General features: G+C 53.8%; 4 protein-coding genes across 23 annotated transcripts; 2 read left to right on the forward strand and 2 right to left on the reverse strand.

Annotated features, from left to right (window-relative positions):
• Positions 1-41: 41 nt before the first annotated feature.
• On the forward strand, positions 42-5,666 carry CREB3 (cAMP responsive element binding protein 3). 7 transcript variants are annotated; one of them, XM_005660189.4, is made up of 10 exons: positions 42-349; positions 553-690; positions 796-943; positions 1,020-1,087; positions 1,204-1,293; positions 3,664-3,770; positions 3,884-3,952; positions 4,728-4,812; positions 4,917-5,001; positions 5,079-5,666. In XM_005660189.4, the coding sequence occupies exons 1-10, from the start codon at positions 335-337 to the stop codon at positions 5,393-5,395; spliced, it is 1,122 nt and encodes a 373-aa protein (XP_005660246.2). In that variant the 5' UTR covers positions 42-334; the 3' UTR covers positions 5,396-5,666.
• GBA2 (glucosylceramidase beta 2) lies at positions 5,531-18,341 on the reverse strand. Of its 11 annotated transcripts, none has more exons than XR_014803842.1 (18): positions 18,015-18,277; positions 16,647-17,231; positions 12,781-12,872; positions 12,365-12,480; positions 10,330-10,548; positions 9,790-10,029; positions 9,479-9,581; positions 9,167-9,320; positions 8,951-9,076; positions 8,303-8,475; positions 7,955-8,059; positions 7,660-7,767; positions 7,401-7,552; positions 7,169-7,309; positions 6,881-7,023; positions 6,686-6,801; positions 6,397-6,588; positions 5,531-6,102 (listed from the first exon to the last, which is right to left on the reverse strand). XR_014803842.1 is itself a non-coding variant. In XM_084956678.1 (18 exons), exons 1-18 carry the CDS (start codon positions 18,059-18,061, stop codon positions 5,836-5,838), a joined length of 3,045 nt encoding a protein of 1,014 aa, XP_084812804.1. In that variant the 5' UTR covers positions 18,062-18,341; the 3' UTR covers positions 5,531-5,835.
• RGP1 (RGP1 homolog, RAB6A GEF complex partner 1) lies at positions 17,543-23,732 on the forward strand. 4 transcript variants are annotated; one of them, XM_003480546.5, is made up of 9 exons: positions 17,543-17,639; positions 18,041-18,175; positions 18,538-18,674; positions 19,244-19,327; positions 19,424-19,573; positions 19,850-19,996; positions 20,208-20,335; positions 20,795-20,984; positions 21,497-23,732. In XM_003480546.5, the coding sequence occupies exons 2-9, from the start codon at positions 18,060-18,062 to the stop codon at positions 21,718-21,720; spliced, it is 1,176 nt and encodes a 391-aa protein (XP_003480594.1). In that variant the 5' UTR covers positions 17,543-17,639; positions 18,041-18,059; the 3' UTR covers positions 21,721-23,732. The 4 variants fall into 4 exon arrangements, with proteins under 4 accessions (XP_003480594.1, XP_005660283.1, XP_003480593.1 ...); XM_005660226.4 differs by having other exon boundaries at positions 17,619-17,793; XM_003480545.5 differs by having other exon boundaries at positions 17,619-17,713.
• MSMP (microseminoprotein, prostate associated) lies at positions 21,945-22,927 on the reverse strand. Its single transcript, XM_003121986.5, has 3 exons — positions 22,795-22,927; positions 22,501-22,609; positions 21,945-22,125 (listed from the first exon to the last, which is right to left on the reverse strand). The coding sequence occupies exons 1-3, from the start codon at positions 22,922-22,924 to the stop codon at positions 21,945-21,947; spliced, it is 420 nt and encodes a 139-aa protein (XP_003122034.1). The 5' UTR covers positions 22,925-22,927.
• Positions 23,733-24,985: the final 1,253 nt, after the last annotated feature.

Here is a 24,985-nt window from a genome sequence, read left to right on the forward strand (position 1 = left end):
GCTCTATGGTTGCGGGGACCGCAGGAAGCTGCTCTGGCCCCAGATCTCGATGCTCAGGAGCCGGCCGAAGACCCGCAGCCCCTCCCCGGCAGGAAGCGAGGGTGCGGCGCAATCCCAAGAAGACGCCCGAGCTGGGCCCGAGGTCCCGGTTGCGCGGTAGTCCTTCCTTTTCCTAGCCCGGGGCGAAGGCGGAGGCGGAGGCGGAGGCGGCTCGCCGGAATGCCCGCCCTCGGGGAGTGAGGGGCTGGCAAGGACGTCCCCTCTATTTGCATAGTGCCCGGGACGTGGCGTGCACCAAGGCCACTTCCGCGTCCGGGGAACTCCAAGTCCCGGGATGCCTCAGGGCTCGGTGCGTCACTTGTGTGGTGTTGGAAGTGGCTAAGACTCAGGCTGGGAGGCGGGTCGGGTTTGTGAGCCACCTCCGGCATCCAGGAGGAAAACCCCGCTTGCGGAGCCCATAGGTGTGGCCCACTGACGATCGGTGGGAGTCGTGCGTGGGGTTGGGAGTTGACTCCGGGTGTACTTCTGTGTTTCTGCTCATCCTTTCCGTAGATGTCTCATATGGAGCTGGGGTTGGACTCGGGTGACGATGACTTGCTGGGCTTCCTGTTAGAGGAAAGCGGAGGTCTGGGGGCGGCGCGGGACGAAGCCTTGGAGGCGCCCCTGGATTGGGAGCTACCACTTTCCGAGGTGGGGGGGGGCTCTGAGTCCGGGAGGCCCCGGGCGGGATGGAGGGGTGTCTCTGAGGCAGGGGGTGGTGATCAGTCAAAGTCTGTTAATCTGAACCCTGGGCAGGCATTGAGCGATTGGGACGTAGAGGATTTCCTGAGCTGCCTGTCGAGTCCCCCAGCATCGTTGACCGATTTTAGCCACTCTGACCCCTATCTTGTCCACCATGATCACACCTATTCCCTGTCACAGGAGTATGTCTCCATAGATCTAGGTGAGTCTGATAGAGGTGAAGTTTGGGGGAGGGGAGGGGACTATGGACCTGGCTGTTTATACTTTCCCTCTTGCAGATAATGAGGATTATGAGAAGGAAGGGGCCCAAATGACTTCCCTGCGTGTGGAGGCGCCCGCAGAGCAGGTAACTTGACTTGGTTTACAGGACGATTATTCCCACATTGACCGGGTTGGGGCAGGAGTCCGAATTTCTCTCTGACACCCTCTTGCACCTGTGCTGCCCACCTCTTGGAACCCCAGGAGATTGGTGAGCTGATACTGACGGAGGAGGAGAAGAGGCTTTTGGAGAAGGAGGGGCTTACTCTGCCCGGGACACTTCCTCTCACTAAGGTAAGACTCCCATTCGAGGAGCAAAGACTGGATGCAGGGGTTAAGTCCCTAGTAGGCTGACTCTGTTAATTTTATATCAGTAACTTGAGAAAGGACTGAGGCGAGATGCTGAGTCCAGCTTCGCAGGTAAGGGCTGAGGAACGGGTGCTGTAAAACTTGAGAAAAAGTTAGCATAAAACAAGACACAGAGACATTTATCTTAATTGCGGGTGGGAACTGGGGGACTCAAGGTCTCAGGGACCAAGAGCAGTGCCTCAAGAAACCACACTGCTTTTATTGTGCTCTTTAGGATTACATCAAGTGAGGAGGGGGTTGTAGGTGCAGGACATAGTTCTTTTATTATTTTAAAAGTCACATAGCTGGTAGCTGGTTAAGCTTTTATTCTGACCTTTAGGCATTAACAATCACTAGCATTGAAGAAGCTGGATATTAGCTCTCTGTGCATAGCACCTAGAGAATTATCATTGTGCTTCCACAGACAGCATGCCTATCTGCTGCAACCTGGCATGCCTAGGTTTGTACCTCCTTGCTGATGCATATTCTGCTAACGACCGCTCATAAACCCCCTGGGGCCTTGAGGCGCCTCTTCCTCTTATTTTAACAGGACGTATCATGCTGTGCAAACTGCATGCCTAGACCAACGCATTATGTCCTCATTCAGCTGACCACGTGAATACTTATGCCTTTTGGTCTTTGTTCTTAAGCTTAAATTATTTACTAGCATGGTGACTGTTTTTCAAGCTGGAATATGGGGTTAAGTAAAGCAGGACAAAATGGAATTTTCAGCATAGAAAATAGAAGCAAAGAGGCTAAGAAAAGATTGTAGAAACACGTCTCCTGACAGCGAGAGATTGGCACGTTTGTTGTTTGTAGGAAGCTGTAGTTAATATGCTGGATGCCGGGGCAGATCCTGGTTTTTGTAGGGCTTGTACAAACTTTGGTGTTCTCTTTAAGTAAGAATTCAAAATCATTAGTGTAATATTGGTATAGGGATTTGCAAAGTACTGTGGGAACAGGGGGGTCCTGACACTTAGATTTCACTAGTTTTACACTAATCCACCTATGGCTGAATGGTTAAGTTTTAGAATTCATCAAGGCTGGACTAAGGAGTATAACAAAAATAAATGTAAAATCCTGAGTTTTGCTTCAAGCAATGAGTGGCAGCTTCACATGTGCGGTATTGTGATACTATGATGAAATCAATATTTACTGATAGAAAGATAAAGAGACTTTAATTTCTTAAAAGTACAGTAGTGTGATATGACTACTAAGAGTGAATAGGCCTGGAGTTCCCGTAGTGGCGCAGTGGTTAATGACTCTGACTAGGAACCATGAGGTTGCAGGTTCGATCCCTGCCCTTGCTCAGTGGGTTAAGGATCCAGCGTTGCCATGAGCTGTGGCATAGGTGGCAGATGCGGCTTGGATCCCAAGTTGCTGTGGCTCTGGTGTGGGCCGGTGGCTACAGCTCCGATTCGACCCCTAGCCTGGGAATGTCCATATGCCATGGGAATCAGCCCTAGAAAAGGCAAAAAGACCCCAAAAAAAAAAAAAAAAAAAGAGTGAATAGGCTTGCAAGCTATATCAGCAGATACTCATTATCTAGTTGTGTTGCCTCTAGAAGAGCAGTAACCACTTGCTCTCCTTTATATCAGCCAGAACGTCACATCTCAGTGTCCAGGCTTGAGCCCAGATCTTTTGACAGATATTACGAGTATACATTCCATCCTGAGAAGAGAGCAGATGATGAGTTAAAACTTTTGCCCAGATTTTTTTTTCACTTGGAAGAAATGTCAAGTGTTTTAAAATAGCTAAAGAGGAGTTCACATCACAGCACAGTGGAAAGGAATCCGACTAGGAACCATGAGGTTGCGGGTTCAATCCCTGCCCTCGCTCAGTGGGTTAAGTAAGGATCTGGTGTTGCCGTGAACTGTGGTCTAGTTCGCAGATGCGGCTCAGATCTGGTGTCGCTGTGGCTGTGGCATAGGCCGGCAGCTGTAGCTCTGATTCGATCCCTAGCCTGGGAGTCTCCATATGCTGAGGATACAGCCCTAAAAAGCAGTAAATACATAAATAAAGTAAAATAGCACCCAGAGATTGGGTGCTAGGTAAATCCGATAGGTAGAAAGAACAGGGGCAGATGTTGGCTCATGACAAGGAAGTGTTTTTTGTTTTGTGTTTTTTAGTTAATAATTAAAATGGTTCTGGCTTGTGAGGGCGTTAACACCTGTTCTCGGGGGCATTCATACAGAAGCAGAGTGCTCAGGAAGGCTGTAGAAGGAATTCGCCCATTGGGAAGCTTGAACTCCGTTGCCTTCAGGCTCTTTGGTCGCACCTTCTTCTGATGTTACCCTTTTCCCCAATGTCCCTCAGATGGAGGAACAAGTTCTGAGACGAGTGCGAAGGAAGATTCGAAACAAAAAGTCTGCTCAAGAGAGCCGCAGGAAGAAGAAGGTGTATGTGGGGAGTTTAGAGAGCAGGTATAAAAGGGAGAGGGACTTCGGGGGGACAGGGAGAACAGAAGTAATTGGGAGCGTCAGGTTTCTGAAGGATGGGTACAGGCCATATCCCCACAGCCCTGTTATTTCTCCAGGGTCCTGAAATACTCGGCCCAGAATCTGGAGCTACAGAACAAAGTACAGCTCCTGGAGGAGCAGAATCTGTAAGCAGCTCTTCGACCTCAGTGCTTTCTCATTCTTCCCGTTTAATACTTTCTTATTTCCCCTGCTCCACACTTGATTTCTAACTGGGCAGCTCCTACATGCAAGGCCTGGTGTTGGCCTTTCATGGGTATCTGATTCCAAGAAGTTCACAGCAATGGGGAATAAATTCCCAAGTTAACTACAGATAAGTATCAAGAAAGAAAGAGGGAGCAAAAAAGACCTCACGTGGCAGAAGGCATTTGACAGTAGATGGGGATTCTGGAGTGGCGGCAGGGAGCATTTTAGGCAAAGAGAACACCACATAGTCTAGTGTGGCTGGAACCCTAACCCAGGTGAGTTGGGCCATAAGGTAGAGAACATAGAGGGAGTTCCCTGGTGGCCTCCTGGGGTAAGGCCTTCTCACTGCTGTGGCTCTGGTTTGATCCCTGGCCTGGGAACTCCCGCAGCATGTGGGTGTGGCAAAATAAATATAAAAAAAGAACATAGAATCCCTGAAGAGGATTGAGTGTGGAGCTGATCAGGCAGTTGTACAAGCACTAAAGGTGTTTGCAGAAGGAGTTTAAGTCAGGGGCAGGGCAGAGTCCTGTGTGTTTGTTTTAATGAGGAACTTCAGGCATTTTTGTCTAGAGAGGAGGTGATCACTTGCAAAAATAGGTCAGAAAGTAAGAGAGAGGATCCAGTGCACAGAGGGAGGGGTGGCCTTAACAGGAGGATTTTGTTACATGTCAGGGTGCCAGGCCGGGGGCTGCTCACTGTCCCCCGTTCTTCTGCTAGGTCCCTTTTGGATCAGTTGAGGAGGCTGCAGTCCATGGTGATTCAGACGGCAAACAAAGCCAGCAGCAGCAGCACCTGCATCTTGGTGAGGATGGCGATGGAAGGAGAGATTCTTTTCTCAGGTGGCAGGGACAGGGGTGCAATCCAGAGCTCGTCCTCATCTCTTTTTTTTTCCTGTTTGTGCTCCAGGTCCTGCTCTTCTCCTTCTGTCTCCTCTTCGTACCTGCCATGTACTCCTCGGACACAAGGGGGAGCCCGCCAGCCGAGCATGGAGGTGAGAGGCTTGAGACCACTCAGGAAGGGCCAGGGGGGGAAGCCAGGGTGGCCCCTGAACAGTCTGTGTCTCCTCAGTGTTGTCCCGCCAGCTTCGTGCCCTCCCCAGCGAGGACGTTCCCCAGCGGGACCTGCCTGCACTGCAGTCAGAGGTACCACAGGACAGCTCAACCCACGAGCTCCAGGCTCCTGGCAACTCTTGCTGCCTGTTCCACCACATGGCTTGGGCTCCTGGGGCAGAATCGCCCATGAAGCTGCCACTGCCCGACCGCTTCTCAAGGTCTTCTAGCCCAGGTCCCATCTTCCCCCTGCATGCAAATCTCACAAGAGAGGGAGGATGGCTCCCTACCCACAGCCCCATATCTGTTACCTTGCAGGGCAGGTACTCAGGCTAGATGTGAGAATGCAGGGGGCCTCAGCCAGAGCCTGGTGCCCCCAGTCTGTGTTCAAAGGAAAAGGAATGGGAGAGGGTGAGCCTCAGGTCCTGTCCCCTGTCAGGAAGCCTGAGGGCACAAACACACCACACTTACTGGCTTTCTGGGGTTTTATTTGCACCCATGTATGTCTGTTGTTCCATTAAGGGGCCTGGGAGAGTCCACTGACTTCCTTGAACATTTCATGCAATGAGGGGATGGGGTGAAGAAAGAAATAAATAAGTGATTCTGATGCTTGGGTCACCCTCAACCCCTCTTTACTGGCGTGGTTGGTGGGGAGAAGGGAGCGCATGATTGTCCTGGTGGCTCAGGGTTGCAGGAGTCTGGATGGGGTCGGGGTGGTGGAGGAGGAAAGGCCTGGCTGGAGGCTGGGCTGTTAGTGCCTCCTTCCCCCTCTGGGCTCAGGTTTGCATGGCTTCCTTTGGTCCAGGTTTTAGGCCGGAGCTTTGTCCTGTGTCCTGTTTGGCTGTTGGCCCAGAGGCCTTTTTATGCTGCTGCTGCTGCAGGGCTAGCTGCATGGCCCAGATGCTCAGTGGTCGCATGTAGGCGAGTGAGCGGAACACCCGCTGCTGGCAGTATGCCTCAGGGGTCTGGAAGGCCAGGCCCAGGCGCTCCCACACAGTACGGTAGCAGCCTTCTGCTGTACGGAAGCCCTCCCAGGTCAGGCCCTGTAGAGAGAAATGGCCATCATATTCCTCGGCAACCCCTGAAGAGCCACTTCAGCTGGACAGATGGAGACAGTAGGTCTCTGCCCTCAGGGAATTCCCAGCTACGGAGGGAAATAAAACTGACTCACAGGCAGAAGCCTGAAGGCGGGAGGTGGGATGTGTGCCAGGGAAAAGGGGGAGGCTTTCTGGATGGATGAGGTGGCACTGGATCAGGCCGTACAGAAGTCTGATAGCTGAGGAGGTTTGCTAGGCTAAGGTGCAGATGGCAGAGAGGTGGGGAAGGGAGTGAGTTACCTCTTGGATCATGGTGGCTGCCAGCGCGTAGACCACACCCACCCAGACTTCATCAGACTGGACGCTGGATCTATCAGGAACACCATGGGGCTGCATTCCATTCACAGCCCCCATGGCCCCTCCTGCAAAGGCCTGGACATTGAACTCAAAGATGGTCTGGAGAGCTTGGACCACGTGTGGGGTAGGAAATACCTAGACGGGCAAGTGATGAAACAGTTTCTTCAGCCTGCTTCCCACCTCCAGGAGAAACCCTTACCTTTCTCTCTGGTTCCGCCTTCTATTCTCTCACCTCAGTATCTCCTTCTCCTAGGCCACTGGCCCTCAGGAACCACTGGCCGGCACACTGATCAGACATGATGCTATAGGCCTGAGGCTGAGAGCTGCAGTCATAGTTGTAATAACGGCCTGGAGAAGCAGAAGGACAAAGTAGGGCTCCCTGTGTCCCCAGAGCTGCCTTCAGAGTCCTTAGGATCCCCTGACTCACCGTTCCAGAGCAGTCTCTCATAGGCTTCTCGGCCCCGGCTGAGGATGGAAGAAAACTGATCCTGGACCTCCCTGGTCCCACACAGAGCAGCCATCTGGACCATCACAGCCACAGCTGCCAGCCACAGTCCTCCACAGTAAGCACTGGTCAGGGACACAGGTTCAGGGATCAGACTGGCAGCTCTAGCCACTCCCAGGCTGTATAAGGCAGGTCACGCTTCCTTGAGCCCACAGTCTCTTGACTGTTCCCCACCTAGGCCCCTGGAAATCCCTACCCACCCCCCCCAACCTGGGGCCTGTGGTGACCCATCCATCATAGGTTTGGTCTGCATAGCCTCCGTTCTCAATGAGTCCGTCTTGGTCCTTGTCAAACTTCATTTCAGACTCCATCACAGCCTAGAGAGGGACCAAGAGACTGAAGACCTAGGTACTAAGGAAAGACAACAGTAGCCAGCTGGGCTCTCCATAAATACCAGGCAGCATGCCCCTGGCACACCGGCCACTGCACACGCATCTCTTACCAGACACACAGGCCACATGTCCCTCAGGAAGACCTGGTCACCCGTCAGGTAATAGTCCCGATAAACCTGCAGCACAAACTTCAGGTTCAGGTCCTTCCAGTCAGCAGTGTCGTGGACCACGTATGCATTGACCCGGAGCCATGGCTCGTCATCTGGGGAGGGGAGGAGACCTGGTCCATTTGCGCTGGGGGGGCGGGGTGGGGTGGAAGGGGCAAAACTTGAGGGAGGGGAGGCTCTCTTGTGATGGAGGGACTCTCACCTGGGTCCCCGATATCGTGAGGGATGACGTTCCTCCTTTTCACAGGTGCTGTGATCCCACTCATCAGGTACCGTCGCTCTGTCAGGTCCTCCCTGAGAGTGGCCAGAGCTGGGGGAGCAGATACACAAGCGGGGCACGGGGCAGGGAATGGCTAGGCTTGGGGTCGGGCACAGAGCTGTGTGTGTGACTCCAGAGGGGACCCCTTAAGTGGGATGCAGAGACAGCCTTGAGGGGCCACAAGGTTCCAGGGCGTGGGGAGCTAGGCGGGCAGAAGCAACACAAAAGGGACCCTCACCCATGTCATACTGCAGGCTGAGCTCGAGTTTGGGCCAGAGCATGATGAGGGCAAAGGAAGCATAAAAGTGGACGTCATATGTGTTGTACATGCGATATTCCTGGCCTGGAGGAACGAGGGAGACGCACCGTTGCCATGATTCCTGCTGCCTCTTCACGTTGCCGTCCCCAGCTCGTCCTCTAGAGTTGGTGCAGCACTGTCACACTGCACACCTGCCACTACCCCCATCATCCTCAACCAATACCCAGGGAGAGGCAAAACCCGCCATCCTGCCTTGGGGCACGAACTAGCCTCATGGCTAAGCCTGCCACACCTTGCCCCCCACCCCCCACCCCCGGCAGCCCCTACCTTCAAGGTAGCCGAAGCGACCGTACTCCTGCAGGATGGGGCGGAGCTGACACATGCTGCCCACCAGGTCCTCTGGCAGTGAGTCCTCGGGGACTTCCAGCCACACTGTGCCCCCATCCGCCAGGAAGTATAGTTCATTGAACAGTGCAGATTTGTACCAGGCAGGCAAGGATCTGGGGGGTCAGGAAAGGGGGGTGGTCTAATGAATATGGACCTCTCAGGAAAGGACGGATTCTGGGGCTCAGCAGAGTAGGGCTACTAACTCAATCCCCGCTCAACTCTGCTGACTTTGGTGTGTGGAGAGTGAATCAAGGAGTCCTACTGAGTTCCCATCGTGGCACAGGGATTAACGAATCCGACCAGGAACCATGAGGTTGCGGGTTCGATCCCTGGCCTTGCTCAGTGGGTTAAGGATCTGGCGTTGCCGTGAGCTGTGGTGTAGGTCACAGATGCGGCTTGGATCCCGCGTTGCTGTGGCTCTGGCGTAGGCCGGTGGCTACAGCTCCAATTCAGCCCCTAGCCTGGGAACCTCCATGTGCCAAGGGAGCGGCCCTAGAAAAGGCAAGAAGACCAAAAAAAAAAAAAAAAAAAGTCCCAGTTGGAGTGGGAGCGCCTGGGAGAAAGGCAAGCGAGGGGCCCCACTGGCACCTGTCATCCAATACCGGGCTCTGCCAGGCGGAGATCCTCTCTTCCCAGTCTGCGTATCTGCTCAGTGCGTGGTGGCTAAGGGCGGGTGCTGCGTCGCCATCTGGACCAAAGAACCTGGTGTACCGCCTAGGGTGGCCAGCAAGGGGAGGGATGAGCATGCGGGCTCCGGCGCCGAGCCCCATCACCGTGATCCGTGCACTCTCCCGTTCCCGTCACCTGTGGTAGACCTGGCCCTTGGCTCCAAACATGATTCTGGGCATGTCCCAAGCCAGCGAGAACTCCAGGCGGCGCCGGCCTCCAGGTGGCAGCCTGGTGGTAACACACACGGCCCCGGCGATGCCCACTCCTTTCTGCGAGGGGGGGCTTTGGCCTGAGAGAAGCACAAGCTGAATCAGCCCAGGCACCTGCTTCAGCCGCAGGGATCCTAACCTGGGAATAAGGCTTCTATTACCAGGCCTCCCGCCCCTGCTCTGAAGACAGGGACAACCTCTCTTCCCGCCACCTCCCTGTCAGACGCCCCCCCATCACCAGCGGGGGAGTCCAGCTGTCCATCTTGAAGTAGATCCTGCCACACCTGCTGCCCAGTGCCATCGGGGTCAAAGGCTGTGATGTGCGTTACCGTGGTGTCTGCCTATAAAGGGGCCAAAGACTGTGAGGAGAAGCCCCACAGGCACCCCGGCTTCTAAGTCTCCCGTACATAGTCTAGGGGCTTAAGGGCTGTGGTGAGGGTGGGACTCAGGAGATGAGGAAGTCAAGAGACCACAGTGGGATCGTGGTGGGTTCTGGGGCCAGGCCGGGAGTGGGAGCTCAGGGGCTGTCTAGGGCAGGTTCCCCCATACCGTGAGTCGAGCAGCCATAGCCATCGTGTAGGGATTTGGAAGGGTTGGATGATGCAGCAGCAGCCCCTGTACCGTCTCCCCATCACGCTCCAGACAGAAGGGCTCATTCCACAAGCCTCCTGGGGCATCCTCGTCACCCCCCAGTCCATTCCGCATGGAGAACATGATGGATACATCCAGGGTTTCGTCCCCTTCATTTTCCGCATCCCACACAAAGACTCCTACCGGCAGGCTGCTGTCCTGGGAGCAGACGATCAGACTCAGATGGTCCCCAGGAGCCCCCTCTGGCTCCCCTTCCAGAAGCAGCCCTTGGCACTGAGGGCCTGACTCAAATACCCCCATGTGCTGTCTTCCCTTGCATCCCCCCATGTTCCCAGGCAGGCTCTCCACCAAGAGACAGAAAACCAATCGGGCCATGGTCCTGAGCAACCAGTGTGATTTTCACGCTCCATCTCTTCCCCTGCACAGGTCATGGAACTTCCAGGAGAGACAGATGCTGGGGAAGGGAGAGCGATGGAGGAAAGAGAGGGGGAGCCTCACCTGGTAGTCGTGGGGCAAGATGGGTGTGATCTGGCGGCAGGTGAGGGTGACATTCTGGCCGGGAAGCTGATAGACCGTCCAAGCTCGGGGATAGAGGGCGTGGTAGAATGCAAAGGACCCACACAGGCCCCAGTTCCAGCTGCGCAGGACACTGGGGTGCTCCACGGACAGGACCTGCTGGTACACGGTCTGCCCTTTCCGACGCAAGCACACGGTGAACTAAACCAAGAAGGTATATGGACTGAAACTGGGTGACTCAAAGGATCCTCAAAGGAGACTCCCTCTCCTTAGGTAGCTCTTCCCAGAGCCTGCAGTGGCAACCAGGGCACCACAGCTGGGCTCATGTCCCAGGCCCTTCCCCTACGCTCATGGAGACATTTAAGTTGTGCCCCCTCCATCGGTCTCCCAGCTTCCTCTCCCTTCTCACTGCTGCGGTCTTCGTGCCCCAACCCACACCCTCACCATCTTTGCTTTTACTCTGCCCCTCCTCCTCTGGATTTCAGATGGATTCTTCTTAAAGAGAAATCAAGATAGGTTCATCTGTATTTTTTTAATGTTTCGGTGACTCCGCATGGCCCTCAGGCTAAAGTTTAAACTCTTCTACATGGCTTCCAAGGCCCTTCTTTTCTGGGGGGAAGGGGGGACACCCATGGCATGTGGAAGTTCCTGGGCAGGGATTGAACCTGCGTCACAGCCCTGCAGTGATGATGCCAGGTCCTTAACCCATTGAGCCACCAGGGAACTCCTCCTTGAGACCTTTCTCGATGTGGCCTCTCTCCACCCCTCAGACTCATTACCTGTTCAAGCCTCTGTAGTCTAGTTGTGGCAAACACTGTTCCTTGAGTATACTGTGTTTCCTCCTTCGTGGTTTTGCTTATGTTCATTCTCCATTTGCTAAAGAGCCTCATCCTTCAAGGCCCAGGTCAGATGCCATCTCCTGTCCTCAAGCAGTGAATCATTCTCCTGTGTGTCCCCCTACCCCTCTGGTCTAGCATGTTACAGTGTGTTTACATTCGGACCCCCTGGCTGCTCTGGAGGGGAGGGGCTGTGAGGGGTTAAGAGCTCTTCCCTTGTTTCGATAATGTGTGTAAACGTGTAAAATGGGCATAATAATGGTACTTTCCTGGTAGGAGTCTCTTAAAGTATTAAATATTATAGGAAAAGCCTAGCATAGGACCTAGCACATGTTAAGCAAGCAAAAATGACTTTAACTGTAGAGTCAGGAGTCTGGAAGGCATTCCCTCAGGATACCTAAGGGATGAGCCAGAGAGGAAGCGTGGGGCACTGGGCAGGGCTGGTAAACCTGAACAAGGAAGGGCCTTGTCATTAATAAGACTCTAGGTCTGCTAGTCACTTCTCCTTTGAAGATGAGCTAAAAGCTGGAGGCCTCCCTCAGACAAGAAGTAGGAACTTGGTGGACAGCTCGCCGAGGAGGGCACTAGAGAGAGATGCTGAAAGGTAGGCCATGTGCCTCTGGCAATCACTAGGAGTGATGAAGAGACACAGGGAACTAAAGCTTCCATAAAGGGAAGAAGGGGATCTTCCTGGGAGAGAGGCTCCCAAGGCCCCAGCCTCCAGTGGAATGAGCGCCAGGAAAGAAGCAGGCCTCTGGCTAAAGGCCGGCAAGTCAGGGCAGGCTGTGGGTGCTCTGTGCATCCTGTTTTCTCACATATTTGTAGACTCTGGGGTTGTTTTCCCTCTGATCTTTCAACCAGTTAAGTGGTCCTAGAATTCTCCGCCTCTCTGTAGCTGGATACTGGCTCAGCTAGTGGAACTGGGGCAGCAAAGTAGGTAGAGGCATTGACTAGAGAGTTGAAGGGCACAGGGGTACCTTTACTCTTTCAAGGAACGTGTGCTCTGAGTGTGTCATTCCTATGCATCCTAGCACAGGGCTGGGCACATAGAAGTCATCCTGGAAGTACTTACTGGACTGAATCAGGTGCATATCTCCCTGCCGCATCCTACATTAGCCAAGAGACCCTTCCTGGCCTGACAAATACTATCCCAGATGTCTCTTCTTCCTCCTGGCACTTACTTGGTCAGCAATGACTGTCTGGTGTCGGTACATTCCCGGATTAAGCTGCCAACGACAGAACTGGCCTCTCCAGCCTCGGGTGATGGTGCCTCCCCCAATGCCACCTAAGGGGCAACCTAGAAGAAGAATCAATATAGTTAGTGGGGCCCGAGCAAGGAAAGTGAGTCCACTTCTCACCTTCTAGACTAGAAAGATGGGTTCCTCTAAACACCAGGGGGCTGTCAAATCAACACATTGTATACTTTAAACCTACAGGGATGTTCTTTGTCAGTTACATTTCAATAAAGCTGAGGGAAAAACGCCTAGGGGCTGGGTCAGCGCAACCCGCATGAGCTGAAAGCCTCTTTGCCTAGCTTTGTGCAGTAGGCCTGGAGGCTGGGCCCTCTCTGACTGGGCCAAGCCGGAGTGAGACTCACCATAGATCTGTCTCAGGGGCACGCAATTGATGAGGTCGATGAAAGGTGTCTTCTTCTCTACCCGGGTCTTCCGGTACCACCACTGCAAGTACCTGAGGAGCAAGGGGCAGTGTGAGTGGAAGGGGGGTGGCAGGTTGCTGTCACCTGCCTCTCTGGACACCCAGATGTGACTTCCCATTAAGCTGCGAGGACCCATCACCTTCACTTCCAAACCTCTGCCCCCCTCGACTCCTCTTACAGTTCAAGGTCTGTCCTCTCAGCTTCCCAGTCACCCCATCTCACGGACTGGGACTGTCTTTGCTTCTCCTCTCTAGTCTCCGCAGAAGGCGCTTTCTGATCTTTCCTCACCTCTAATTTCACCACCACTGCTTTAATCTACCCCAGGAGATTTCTTCTGATGTGCCGAAAGGGCCAGTTCCGGATTCCAGATTTATAACCACACCTACCCCACCAACAGGCATGAACTGCTGGGATAACTTTCTTCTTTCTAAAATGATTATTCTTCCTTTTTTTTTTTTTTTTTTTTTTGTCTTTTTGCCCTTTCTAGGGCTGCTCCCGCGGCATATGGAGGTTCCCAGGCTAGGGGTCTAATCGGAGCTATAAGCGGCCGGCCTATGCCAGAGCCACAGCAACGTGGGATCCGAGCCGCATCTGTGACCTATACCACAGCTCACAGCGACGCCAGATCCTTAACCCACTGAGCAAGGCCAGGGATCAAACCCGCAGCCTCATGGTTCCTAGTCGGATTCGTTAACCACTGAGCCACAATGGGAACTCCCTTCCTGATTATGAAAGGTGAAAATTGGGAGAATACATGCGGTAGAAGGTGAAAAAAAAACCCCGACCCATATACAACCAGTGTTTACGTTTTGGGGGCATTTCCTTTTAAGTCTTTCTCTCTGGTTTTTTCTTTTTCCTTTCAGTTCAGCATTTAAACTGTAAGCTTTCTAATTTTACTCTCCCATAATATCCCAGTGATGCCTTCTAAAAACTCCAACATTTTCCTGGTCTGTATCCAATAGGCAGAATGATTGTGTTTGGGATTCAAGGCTCTGACATCTCTCTCAGCCTATTTTCTAATTTTATTTCCTACAAATTCTCATTCAGAGCAGGTCTTCAATAAGCAACCCCTGCCCTGTCAGACTCTCACAATCCCACTCCCTTCCCTACCTAGTATTTTCAACCCATCGTTCACGCACACCCCTTGTAACCATGTAATTGGGTAAGTAACCCTGCTGAGCCTCAGTTTCCTTATCTATAAAATGGGGATACCTCTTGCCCTTCCTAACACAAGGGAATAGTCAAAAGAACAAATGACACAATAGATAGGAAAACCACAAAGTGGAACATCCGTGTCACGTAGGTTCATTACTTGTATATGTACTATCTCAACTCCCAATCAGACGCTGTCCTGTTATTTATTTTTTATTTTTTTTGCCTTTTCTAGGGCCGCTCCCCCGCGGCATATGTAGGCTCCCAGGCTAGGGGTCTAATCGGAGCTGTAGCCGCCAGCCTACGCCAGAGCCACAGCAACGTGGGATCCGAGCTGCGTCTTCAGACCTACACCACAGTTCACGGCAACGCCGGATCCTTAACCCACTGAGCAAGGGCAGGGAGAGAACCCGCAACCTCATGATTCCTAGTTGGATTCGTTAACCCTTGCACCACGATGGGAACTCCATGTCCTGTTATTTTAGTGTTGCTCATGTGAGTCTGACATACTTTTAAGTTCCTTGGGGAAAGGGACACAGACAAAGACTAGTTGATTATTACCCAGAGCTTCAAGCACAGGGCAGGGCACATGGTCGCCGTCAATAAACAGTTGCTGAATTGACAAAGGACCCATGTCCAAACAAGGCAGCATGAGAGAGATGAACCAGGGACATGAGCAAGGGAAGGAGAAATGTGAAGAAAGAATATAGAATACCCTGTCCTGGTATAGGGAGCCAAGTCCGGGGGCTAAGCACAGCTTCAGGCCTCTGTCATTCTTAGGTGGCTAGGATGCCTACAGGTTCTTGATGTCAATGTCCCCACCACATGCAACCCAGTGTGCTTCAGGGGTGAAGGGGGAGGGAGGGAAGGCTATGATGATGGGGAGGCAGATCTTCTCTGCCAGCTTAAGAGGAAACTAGACTTTGACACTGGAGGCCAGCAAGGACTGGCGGACGGAGGGAGGGAGGGAGGGAGGGAGGGAGGGTGAGGAGAGGATTCGGGCAGTGAGGGCAAAGTGCAAGATATGAAGATAGGCAGAACAAAGGGGTATCTGGCACAGAACGAGCATGCAATACATACTCATTGGATGGATGGATTCTGGCTGGAGCGGGGAGCAAACACAATTGAGTGCTTACTACTCTGAGGCCAAGAGAACTCTGTGGTGCTAGAGCTCCTGATCAGAGTACTCCCAGTTCAGCTCCCTCTCAGGGCTCACCTTTCTCTCACTCCCTTTAGTGAGAGATTAGCAGCTGGCCCTTCCTGACCCATTTGGCCTTTTCCCTAATTTCAGACCCAACTTAAGAATTATTGTTTTGAATTCCTCTTTGTCTCACCCCTGCTTTCTCAAGGCAGGACCTCATCTCATTCCAAAGCCCCCTGTGTCAGCGATCTTCACCCTGTCCTGGCATGGGGAGCCAAGCCCAGGGGGCTGAGCACAGCTTCGGGCCTCTGTCATTCTTAGGGGGCTAGGATGCCTACAGGTTCTTGATCTCAATGTCCCCACCACATGCAACCCAGTGTGCTTCTCTCAGCACCCCTGTCGTAGACCCTATTTTGACTCAAAGCCACTTGGGGTCAAAACTGGGCTGGGTCAGTTTCAGAAGCAGCCTGGAGGGATTATTGTTCTCTGGGACAGGCCACCTAGAGGAACTGACAAAGGCATCAGATACGCGGGCAGTGCCAGGCCCTTCCCACTGCCTAGGGCTTGGGTTAGGTACGTGGGCTCTCTACCCCAGCCCCACAGCACTGACTGCAGAAAAGAAGGATGCCCTACGTTGAGGCTGCCAGGGCTGGATTTCCCAAACTTTAAGCCTCCCTCCCCAGCTCTGTGTTTACTCTGTAGACTGACTCAGGATGATGCTTTCTGTCCTACGGCCACTTGTTCCTGTTAATAGGTCTTGGCTCCATCACTAGTTTTTTGAATCCAGTGGGAATCGAGGGATCTGGAGGAGTTCTACAGTTCAGGGTAAGCTCTTGGAGTGTCTGCACCACTTGTGGGGGAGAGATAAGGAAATGCTCTGGAAGATCATTACTAAGCTCTGGGGACACCTAAGGCAGTGCCTCCCTGGCCAAAGGTCTTCTTTGCTTTTTATATCAGGGGCTGTCTATTCTAGAACATCTCTTATCGCCTGCCCTCTCTTTAGGGCTGAGAGCAAGCAGCCTCTCACACACTCCTTGGAGCCAAAACTGATGAGGAAAGAAGCTGATGGGCGTTGGGGCTGTAAAATGCTGTGCCGAAATGAGGGTCAATAAATATTCCAGCTGCTCAGGGGAATGTGGGGCTGAGAACGCCCCCCCCCCCATGACACAACAATGTATCAGTACCATATCCCCTAGAATATTCTTTCCTATCTTGCCACAAAGTATAATCCCAAAGGGCAGTCTTTGGAAAAGAGGGAGTCTGTGAGACAGCCTAAATGGGTAAGACTGACCAAAAGGTCCACATGCTCCTGTTTTTTTTTTGCTAAAAAGATGAGTTCCTGGAAGGAAGAGGGTTGCAAAGAAATGTGACCTAATCTCACCAGCCGGAACCAGTGGCTTAGAATATGTTGGGGATGGGGCCACCAGACTAGAACAAAGCACCCCCCTTACTTTCCTGCCTCTGCTAGAACAAAGCCAGGCACAAGTTATTTTAGGCAATGGGATCTACTCACCTCAAGCCCATCCCAAAATGCTTTATCAGGTTGCTCAGGGAGATGTCGTTGGCATTAAAGGGTTTTCTCTTCTCTGCAAACTCATGAGCCAGGCAGATGCGCCAGCCAAAGGGAGGCACCTGGTAGCCCTCCGCTTTACCCTCATAGGAAACCATCAGCTGCCCAGAGTCCTCTGGATTGCTGTGGCTCGGCTCATTTTGGGGTTGATTGTCCTCAGGGTTCTGGCAGTCCGTAACCTGCGCAGTCTCAGTGCCTCCAATATCTTCAGGGTAATAAGTCTGCGGATCCCCTGTGGCACAGCTGGTCGGCTCCGAGGCTGGGACTCTGGTTCCCATGTTTCCTGGATCCTGGATCCCCACGACCTCGGTAGTCTCGGGTCCCGAGCTTTCTGGTACAAAGTATCTGGCCAGCCAAGCCCAGACGCGGGCGCGGACTGCTGTTAGGTGCCGTCTCCGAGGGCTGCCCGCTGGGGAAAGCTGAGGTGAGCTGGTGTCTCCGTGGAGCCGGGGAGCTGTGGCTGCAGCGGCGGCGGCGGCGACAGCAATAAAGCCGCCAGGGTCTCGTCCTCGGTCGTCTCTCTGGGCCCTGGGCGGGAAGGATCGGGCCTCGACGTCATTGGGCCGTGGTGATTAGCTGGCCCGGCCAAAGGGCGACTTTGCCCGCGGAGAGGGGAGGAGTCCCGGGGACCGGCCCGCCAGGCACCGCCCCCGGGACCCGCCTGGGAGCTCGCGGCAGCCTCGGTCCCGTCCCGGGGCTGCAGCACCAGGCCCCCCAGGGGTGGGCGCCGGGTCCCGCCGGCCGGTGTCGGGCAGCGCCAGCGCCGGGGCGCCAGCCCGTGGGAAGGTGACCCACGGCGGCGGGACCACTCGAGCCCCTTCCGGCCCAGCCGGCCCGGCACTTCCGGTCGGAAGGGGCTGGGAGGGGGAAGGAGGACCGAGGGAAGTCCCGCCTCTGCTGCGGCCGCAGCCAAGCACTTGGCCGGGTCCAGGAGAGGTGGGCGGCGGAGGGCCTCGGTGCACCAAGCCCCCGGTTTCGACCGTGCAAGGTGTTCGGGCCAGGGGCGCGAGGTGACGGGCGGCCCTTGCCCTGGACTGAGGCCTGGAACCTCGAGGGAAAGGGGCGGAGGCGGCCTGGGGGTTCTGTCGGGGTAGGGGGACTGACCGGGCGCTGAGAGGGGCGGGGGCCCGGGACCCCGAGCGACGCCCTCCCCCTCCGCAGTGCCGAGACACCTGCCACCGGACCTCCCTTCCGCCTTCCCGCATCCCAAATCTGGGCGCTTACCTCTGACACCGTGGTGCTGAACGCCCCGTTTCCTCGGTCTTCACCCCCGGGCTCGCCTGAGACACCCCTCCCTGCCGTGGTACTGACCTCTGACACCCCTTGTTTCCTTCCAGATCCGATTCCGGAGCTGCCATGATTGAAGTAGTAGCAGAGTTGAGCAGAGGTCCTGTGTTTCTGGCGGGGGAAGCGCTGGAGTGTGTGGTGACTGTCACCAACCCCCTGCCGCCTACGGCCACGTCTGCATCCAGGTGGGGATGCTGATACTGAAGACGGTGGTCCTTCTGGGAGGAAGCCTGGTATCTATAGTGCTGAGCTGCCTATAGCTACATCATCACTTTGTTGCTCATTGTGCTCTCATTGCAGGAAAGGGCTATTTAACAGGTGTGGGTGACATAACCCTCTACTCTCCTTTCTTCTCTCATCCCCCATTCTCCTTTTTACTCCCAATATATTTTTCCGGATTTAATGGTTTCTCTCTGGGGTTCTGGATTCTCTGGAATGGAGGCCATCCATCTCCCTGTGTTGACCTTCTCAGTGTGGTAGGGAGTTTGGGAGAGCCTTTGCGAGGTCAGGAACTCCCCTCTGATGTCCCCTTTTCCTCCTCCCATAGTGAGGCTCTGGCTTGGGCCAGTGCTCAAATCCACTGCCAGTTTCATGCCAGTGAGAGTCGAGTAGCCCTGCCTCCCCCTGACTCCAGTCAACCAGATGTCCAGCCTGAGAGCCAGACTGTCTTTCTACCACACCGAGGTTAGAGATGGGGCATTTGCCTTTGGAGGGGGATAAAATCATTGCTGCCCAAGGGTAAAAACTGTCCAATTGTTCGAGTGGGTCACTGAGGTCTCTTTTGCATTGGGGATGTGCAGGAGCATACTTGCTGCTTTAGGGGTGTAAAACTGTTCCTCTCTCAATAAGAAAAGAGGACTAGCTTAGTTTGGGTTGCCCTTTGTTGGCAGTGCTTCTTGCCCCCACTTGCTCTGCTACCCTCCTCCAGTACCAGACAATGGGGTCATTAAATTGCAATTTTTCTTTTTTTGTGTGTGTGTGTCTTTTTCAGGGCTGCACCCACAGCATGTGGAGGTTCCCAGCCTAGGGGTCTAATTGGAGCTGTAGCTGCTGGCCTACGCCACGCCCACAGTAACACCAGATCTGAGCTGCGTCTGCAACCTACACCCCAGCTCACAGCAATGCCGGATCTTTAACCCACTGATCGAGGCCAGGGATTGAACCTGCAACCTCATGGTTCCTCGTCGGATTCGTTTCCACCGCGCCATGACGGGAACTCCAAATTGCAATATTTCTTTTTTTTTTTTTTTTAGGTGAGAGGGGTCAGTGTATACTTTCCACTCCACCAAAAATCCTGTTCTGTGACCTGAGGCTAGACCCTGGAGAGTCCAAATCATGTGAGTGATTGCCCCCCTTCCCTTCCCTTCTAAGGCTCCCAGAGGGAGGACTCCTCTGGCTGCTTCTGGCTGTCCTGACTACTACTTCCCACCCAGACTCCTACAGCGAAGTGCTGCCTATAGAGGGACCACCCTCCTTTCGGGGTCAGTCAGTGAAGTATGTCTACAAACTGACCATTGGCTGCCAGCGCGTCAACTCCCCCATCACTTTACTCAGGGTCCCACTGAGGGTTCTTGTGCTGACTGGTAAGTAAGGGTTCCTGAAGGAAAGGGCTGGGGAAGAGCCTCACCAGAGCAGAAATGATCTTTAGAGGACTGGAGGGAGGAGCTGGAGGGAGGCTTTCTGGGCTTAGTGAACGTGTGAAGAGGTTGGGGAGAGAGAGTTCTGGAGAATAGATGAAAAACGTGTACCTTAGCCATGGCACTCCTTACCTTCAGCCCTCTCAGGTTAGAGTCTAAAACCCTCATCTCTACTCTCACCTCTGTTCCCTCCTACCACCTCTCCACTCATTCTCTCTCTAGGCCTTCAAGATGTCCAGTTTCCCCAGGATGAGGCTGTAGCCCCATCCAGTCCATTCCTGGAGGAGGATGAAGGTGGGAAGAAGGATTCATGGCTCGCCGAGCTGGCTGGGGAGCGCCTCATGGCTGCTACATCCTGCCGCAGCCTCCGTGAGAATCCTTTCAGAATTGTCCCAGCCCATCTTCCCCTCAAGTGTTTCTGTCTCAGAGACAGAGACTCCTTAACTGTCCCATTCTTCTGAGGATCCACTGATATCTCACCCCAGATTATAAAGAAAAGCCCCACCTTTTAGCCTCTGGCTTCCCGCCCTAGACATTCCCCAGTATGGACTCCAGGTTTACAGCATCCTGTTTTCCCCAGATCTGTACAACATCAGTGATGGCCGAGGAAAAGTGGGGACGTTTGGCATCTTCAAATCTGTATACAGACTCGGCGAGGATGTAGTGGGGACCTTGAACTTAGGGGAAGGAACTGTAGCGTGTTTGCAGGTAAGAAGGGGGTAGGAGGAGTTCCCATCGTGGCTCAGTGGTTAACGAATCCGACTAGGAACCATGAGGTTTTGGGTTCGGTCCCTGGCCTTGCTCAGGGGGTTAAGGATCCGGCGTTGCTGTGAGCTGTGGTGTGGGTCGCAGACGTGGCTCGGACCCTGAGTTGCTGTGGTTCTGGCAAAGGCCGTTGGCTACAGCTCCGATTCGACCCCTAGCCTGGGAACCTCCATATGCTGCAGGAGGGCCCTAGAAATGGCAAAAAGCCAAAAAAAAAGAAGGGGGTGGGAGCTTTTGGGGACCTGGGGTGGAGGGAGAGAGCCTGCATAAAGAGGGTGTAGAAGAGGGGATTGGGGCCCCCTAGGGTCCCTCTGGTAAAACAGCTCAAGGTTGGGCTGCCCTCTTACCTGGAGGCAGCATATCCCAGTGTCAGCCAACATGTGCTTCTTGTCTTGCGCCCAGTTTTCAGTAAGCTTACAGACCGAGGAGCGTGTGCAGCCTGAGTACCAGCGGCGCCGTGGGGCAGGGGGTGCCCCCTCTGTGTCTCATGTGACCCATGCCCGGCACCAGGAGTCCTGCCTGCATACCACCAGAACCAGCTTCTCCCTCCCCATCCCCCTCAGCTCCACCCCAGGCTTCTGCACAGCCATTGGTGAGACCCTGACCATTCTTAGGGGGTGGGGGGGCATAATAAATTGCTGTGCTTACTCAGATAGAGTGTAATGGATCCTGCTTCCTAACACCCTCCCAGACTTACCCCCATCCAGCCTCTGATCCTTAACTTTTGCAGACCTCCAACCCATTTCCTGGGTGTACTGACCCCTAAACTCTTCACAGCTTTCTGGATCTTCCCAGCCCCAACCCACCAGGGTTCTGTGATGCACCGATCTCTGATTCCCCAGCACGTTTACCTCAAGCTACCAAGCCTTGACTGTCCCACACTTAGGTTCTCAGGCACTTGATGCTGTTGTCCTTATTGTTACATTTCCAAGTAACATACTAGATTTCTTTCATGAAAACTTCGATCCTAGCTCCCTACCCCATAGCCTCCCCCCTTCTTCCTGAATACAGATTTTTTTTCTAATTTTGCTAACCACATCCTGTCATGGGCTTTTCCTCCTGGGTTCTAATGCCTCTGCCTTTATTACCTTTTTTCCCCCACAGTATCCCTGAAGTGGCGTTTGCATTTTGAATTCGTGACATCCCGGGAGCCAGGGTTGGTGCTCTTACCTCCCACGGAACAGCCCGAGCCTGTCACCTGGACGGGGCCTGAGCAAGTGCCTGTAGACACCTTCAGCTGGGACCTCCCCATCAAGGTGCTGCCTACAAGCCCTACCTTGGCCTCCTATGCGGCCCCAGGTCCCAGCACCAGCACCATAACCATCTGAAACTGGCCCACGTGGCACTGCTTTCTTCCGGATACTGAGAACTCAGCACCTGGACTCTAGTAGGACCCGTTTTTTCCACCTGGGGTCCAGCGGCACAGACAATGAAAGGCAGGCTTTCAGCTGTAGCATTAACTTATTTATTCAGAATAAATTGGCAGCTGCTAGTGGTTTCCCTGGAAGTGGCAGCAGCAGTGGGGGGTCTGCAGAAGGGCGATCAGTTGAGTTTAGCTGGAGTGGGGAGCAGGAGCCGCAGGAGCAGGGGTGTTAGCCGAGCCCCAGTCTAGGTCGGGCCCGCCCCCTTTGCAGGGCAGCCGGGGGTCAGATTTTTGCACCAGGGAGAACTGGCAGGTTCCTGCCTCCTGACGTACTTCACACCCAGCGGGGAAGTCAATAGGATGCTGGGACCTGTGAAACCAAAGGATGGGGAAGGAGTCAAGACAGCAAAGGTCCACCTTTATCCCTGCCCTTCATCTCCCCTCTCCCAGCATTCCTCTCATATCTTCCCCCAGTGCGCCCTGTCCCCCGTAACTGAACGCTTGCCTACCATATATGGATTCTTTTGGTTGCATAGCAGGAATATTTTCCTCCAGATCCACCCCGACTTCCCGCACTTTGTAGCCTGAAGCCTTTTCTCTCACATTCTTTATGGTACCTTCAGGTTTGGCCAGCCTCACACTGCTACTCTGTCCACTGTCACATCACAGCAGCCTAAGCACCCCCTGGCCAGCTCTCAGTCACTCATGTCAGAGCTATTCTCTCTGGCCATCTTTGGTCACTCACGTGTCACAGCAGCCCACACCAACGGGATGCAGACAGGTGCAATGGAAACAGTCCTTGCGGAGCCAAGACTCCCCCAGGCTGAAATGTTTCCCTTCATAGTGGCAGGGGGCTAGGGAAGAAGAGGCCCTGTTAGAGTGCGGGAGCGGAGGAAGTAAGGGTACACTGCCCCCCAGGTTGAGTCTCCTGGTTCCCAGCAGGAGGGAGGCTGGGTTTTTTGACACGGGGTCATCTCTGAGCCCCCTCCTCCCAGTGCCCTCTGCTCCTGTCCTTCCCTTGTGCCTCACCCAACTTTACCTTGAGCTTGGAAGTAGCACTTGCTGTGGACTCCTGGATGCTGGAGGAGCAGAGATATCACCAAGCAGATGACCCCCCAGCCGCCCAGGGTCCCTTTAGCCTGTCCAGCCCAGAGCATCCTTAGGGCCATTCCTGCAGTAGCGCCCGTTCGGACCCTTCTTGGCTTCTGTTCGGGCTACCCTGGTCAGGTCTCCTTGGCTTGTCTTTGTTCTCTCTCTGAGTCTCAGCTTCTGTCTCTCTCCCCTGGGCTTCTGTCTCATACCATCTCCGTGCCCTCTGCTCTCAGAGGCTTGGGGATGTTTATAAAGTGAGGACCCTGGCCCCCTGCTGAGTAGAGCTGGAAAAGCTGTAACTCTGTTTCCTGAGGTGAGGGCATGAAAACAAGAGGTCTCGCTTTAACAAGCTGTGAGAGCTGATTCATGCCCCCGCACAGCTAGGGGGAGGGAGGTGGCCATGGAAGGGGCACTGGACTGGGCACTTCCCCAGCAAGAAGGCGGGAGGGGGAGGGCCCCCAGGTGGTCCCCGGAACTCTTCCCTGACTTGGAGAGAAGGAAGCATTCCACCATCTTCCCCCCCCCAACCCCCCGCTCCATCACACATACACACACACACACACTCCAGGGGTGTGTACGCTGGGATCCCTGCCTGGACCGGAGGGAGGCATTTCCTGGGGATGGCTAATCCTGTGCCCCAGCCAAACCGAGGAGATGCAGTAGGGTGCAACGGCCAGCGGCTCCAGGAGAGCGGACAAGCACCTGGAGTGGAGAATGTTTCAGACCCTAGGGCATGGTCTCCTTGCAGTATCCTAGAGACGTGGCTGCCCCTCAGAGATTGGGGGTCGGGGCTGGGTCTTTCTTACGGGCATCCCCGAGACAGATTCTCTATCCATTGTTCATCACTCCCAAACATAGAGCAAATAAATACAGGATCTCCCTGTACCTGGGGATGTTTCTTTCAAAGAAGAACATCTCTAAATGCCCTGATGGCATGGGTCACTCCAGTTTCACAGAGGTACCACTCTTTTCTCCTATATATTATGGAATGAGGATTTAGGAACTTACCCTGTAACCTCCTCTTTTGGGTTTCCTGCAGGTTCTGGAGAACCCCAAGATGGGTGATTAAGACTATGGGTTGTACTATTTGGATTCAGATTTTTTTGTCTTTTTGCCTTTTATAGGGCTGCTGCCGCGGCATATGGAGGTTCCCAGGCTAGGGGTCGAATCGGAGCTGTAGCCACCGGCCTACGCCAGAGCCACAGCAACGTGGGATCTGAGCCACATCTGCAACCTACACCACAGCTCACAGCAACGCTGGATCATTAACCCACTGAGCAAGGGCAGGGACCGAACCCGCAACCTCATGGTTCCTAGTCGGATTCGTTAACCACTGCGCCACGATGGGAACTCCTCAGATCCTGATTTTACTTAAGAGCTGTGTGACACTGGGCAAGTCAGTTCACCTCTCTAAACCCGTTTCCTTGTCTGTAAATTAGGACAGTAATACTAACTCATAGGGTTGTCGAGAGGATTACATAGATAATGCACATAATGCTTTTGGCACTGCCCCTGGCACCTAGCCCCCCAAAAGAGGAATTCCTGTGGTTGGTGCTAGAGCTCAGACACAAAATCATTAGCTGTTCCATTCTTTGATGCTGAGCAGCTCTGGGTGGACAGTCAAGGGCTTTGTCAGGGTTGCTATCTCCCGATACAGACTTCTGCCCCTTTCAGACTTCTGCTCCATGTCTTTCCTTCCACCTCCTCCAAAAACCTTCTCCAGGAACATTTGGTTTTGGTCCTTGTATCCTTGAGATTCTAAAATTCTGCTTTGAGAAACAATGTTGCCGATAAGCCTACTTTCCCTGGGTCAGTACCCTGGAAAAGGTATCCCTTTTTTCATCCTTCCAGCTACCTTTAGGACTCCAGCTTTTTCTCATTCGGATTCTGATCCATTTCTTCCCATCCTCACTCATGTGAACTCTCACGTTCTTCATTCTGATCCGTCTCATGCTGGCCATCTCTTTGGGACTACTAAGGGGCCCTGGCCAACCTGGCTTTCTTTCACTTTTCCACACTCCAAAGACCCCTGTTCCAGCTATTCCCCGCCCACCCACAGGGTCAACCACTTTGGCATTTATTCTTTTCCCTTCTATGTCTCCAGTTCCATGTACTCCAAGACTCCCACTCCCTGTCAC

The sequence above is a fragment of the Sus scrofa genome, chromosome 1, assembly GCF_054392235.1.
Source record: "Sus scrofa isolate SSC_HxYL_T2T_F1_AM1 chromosome 1, Sscrofa_HxYL_maternal_Yorkshire_Landrace_v2.0, whole genome shotgun sequence".
NCBI classification, from domain to species: domain Eukaryota; kingdom Metazoa; phylum Chordata; class Mammalia; order Artiodactyla; family Suidae; genus Sus; species Sus scrofa.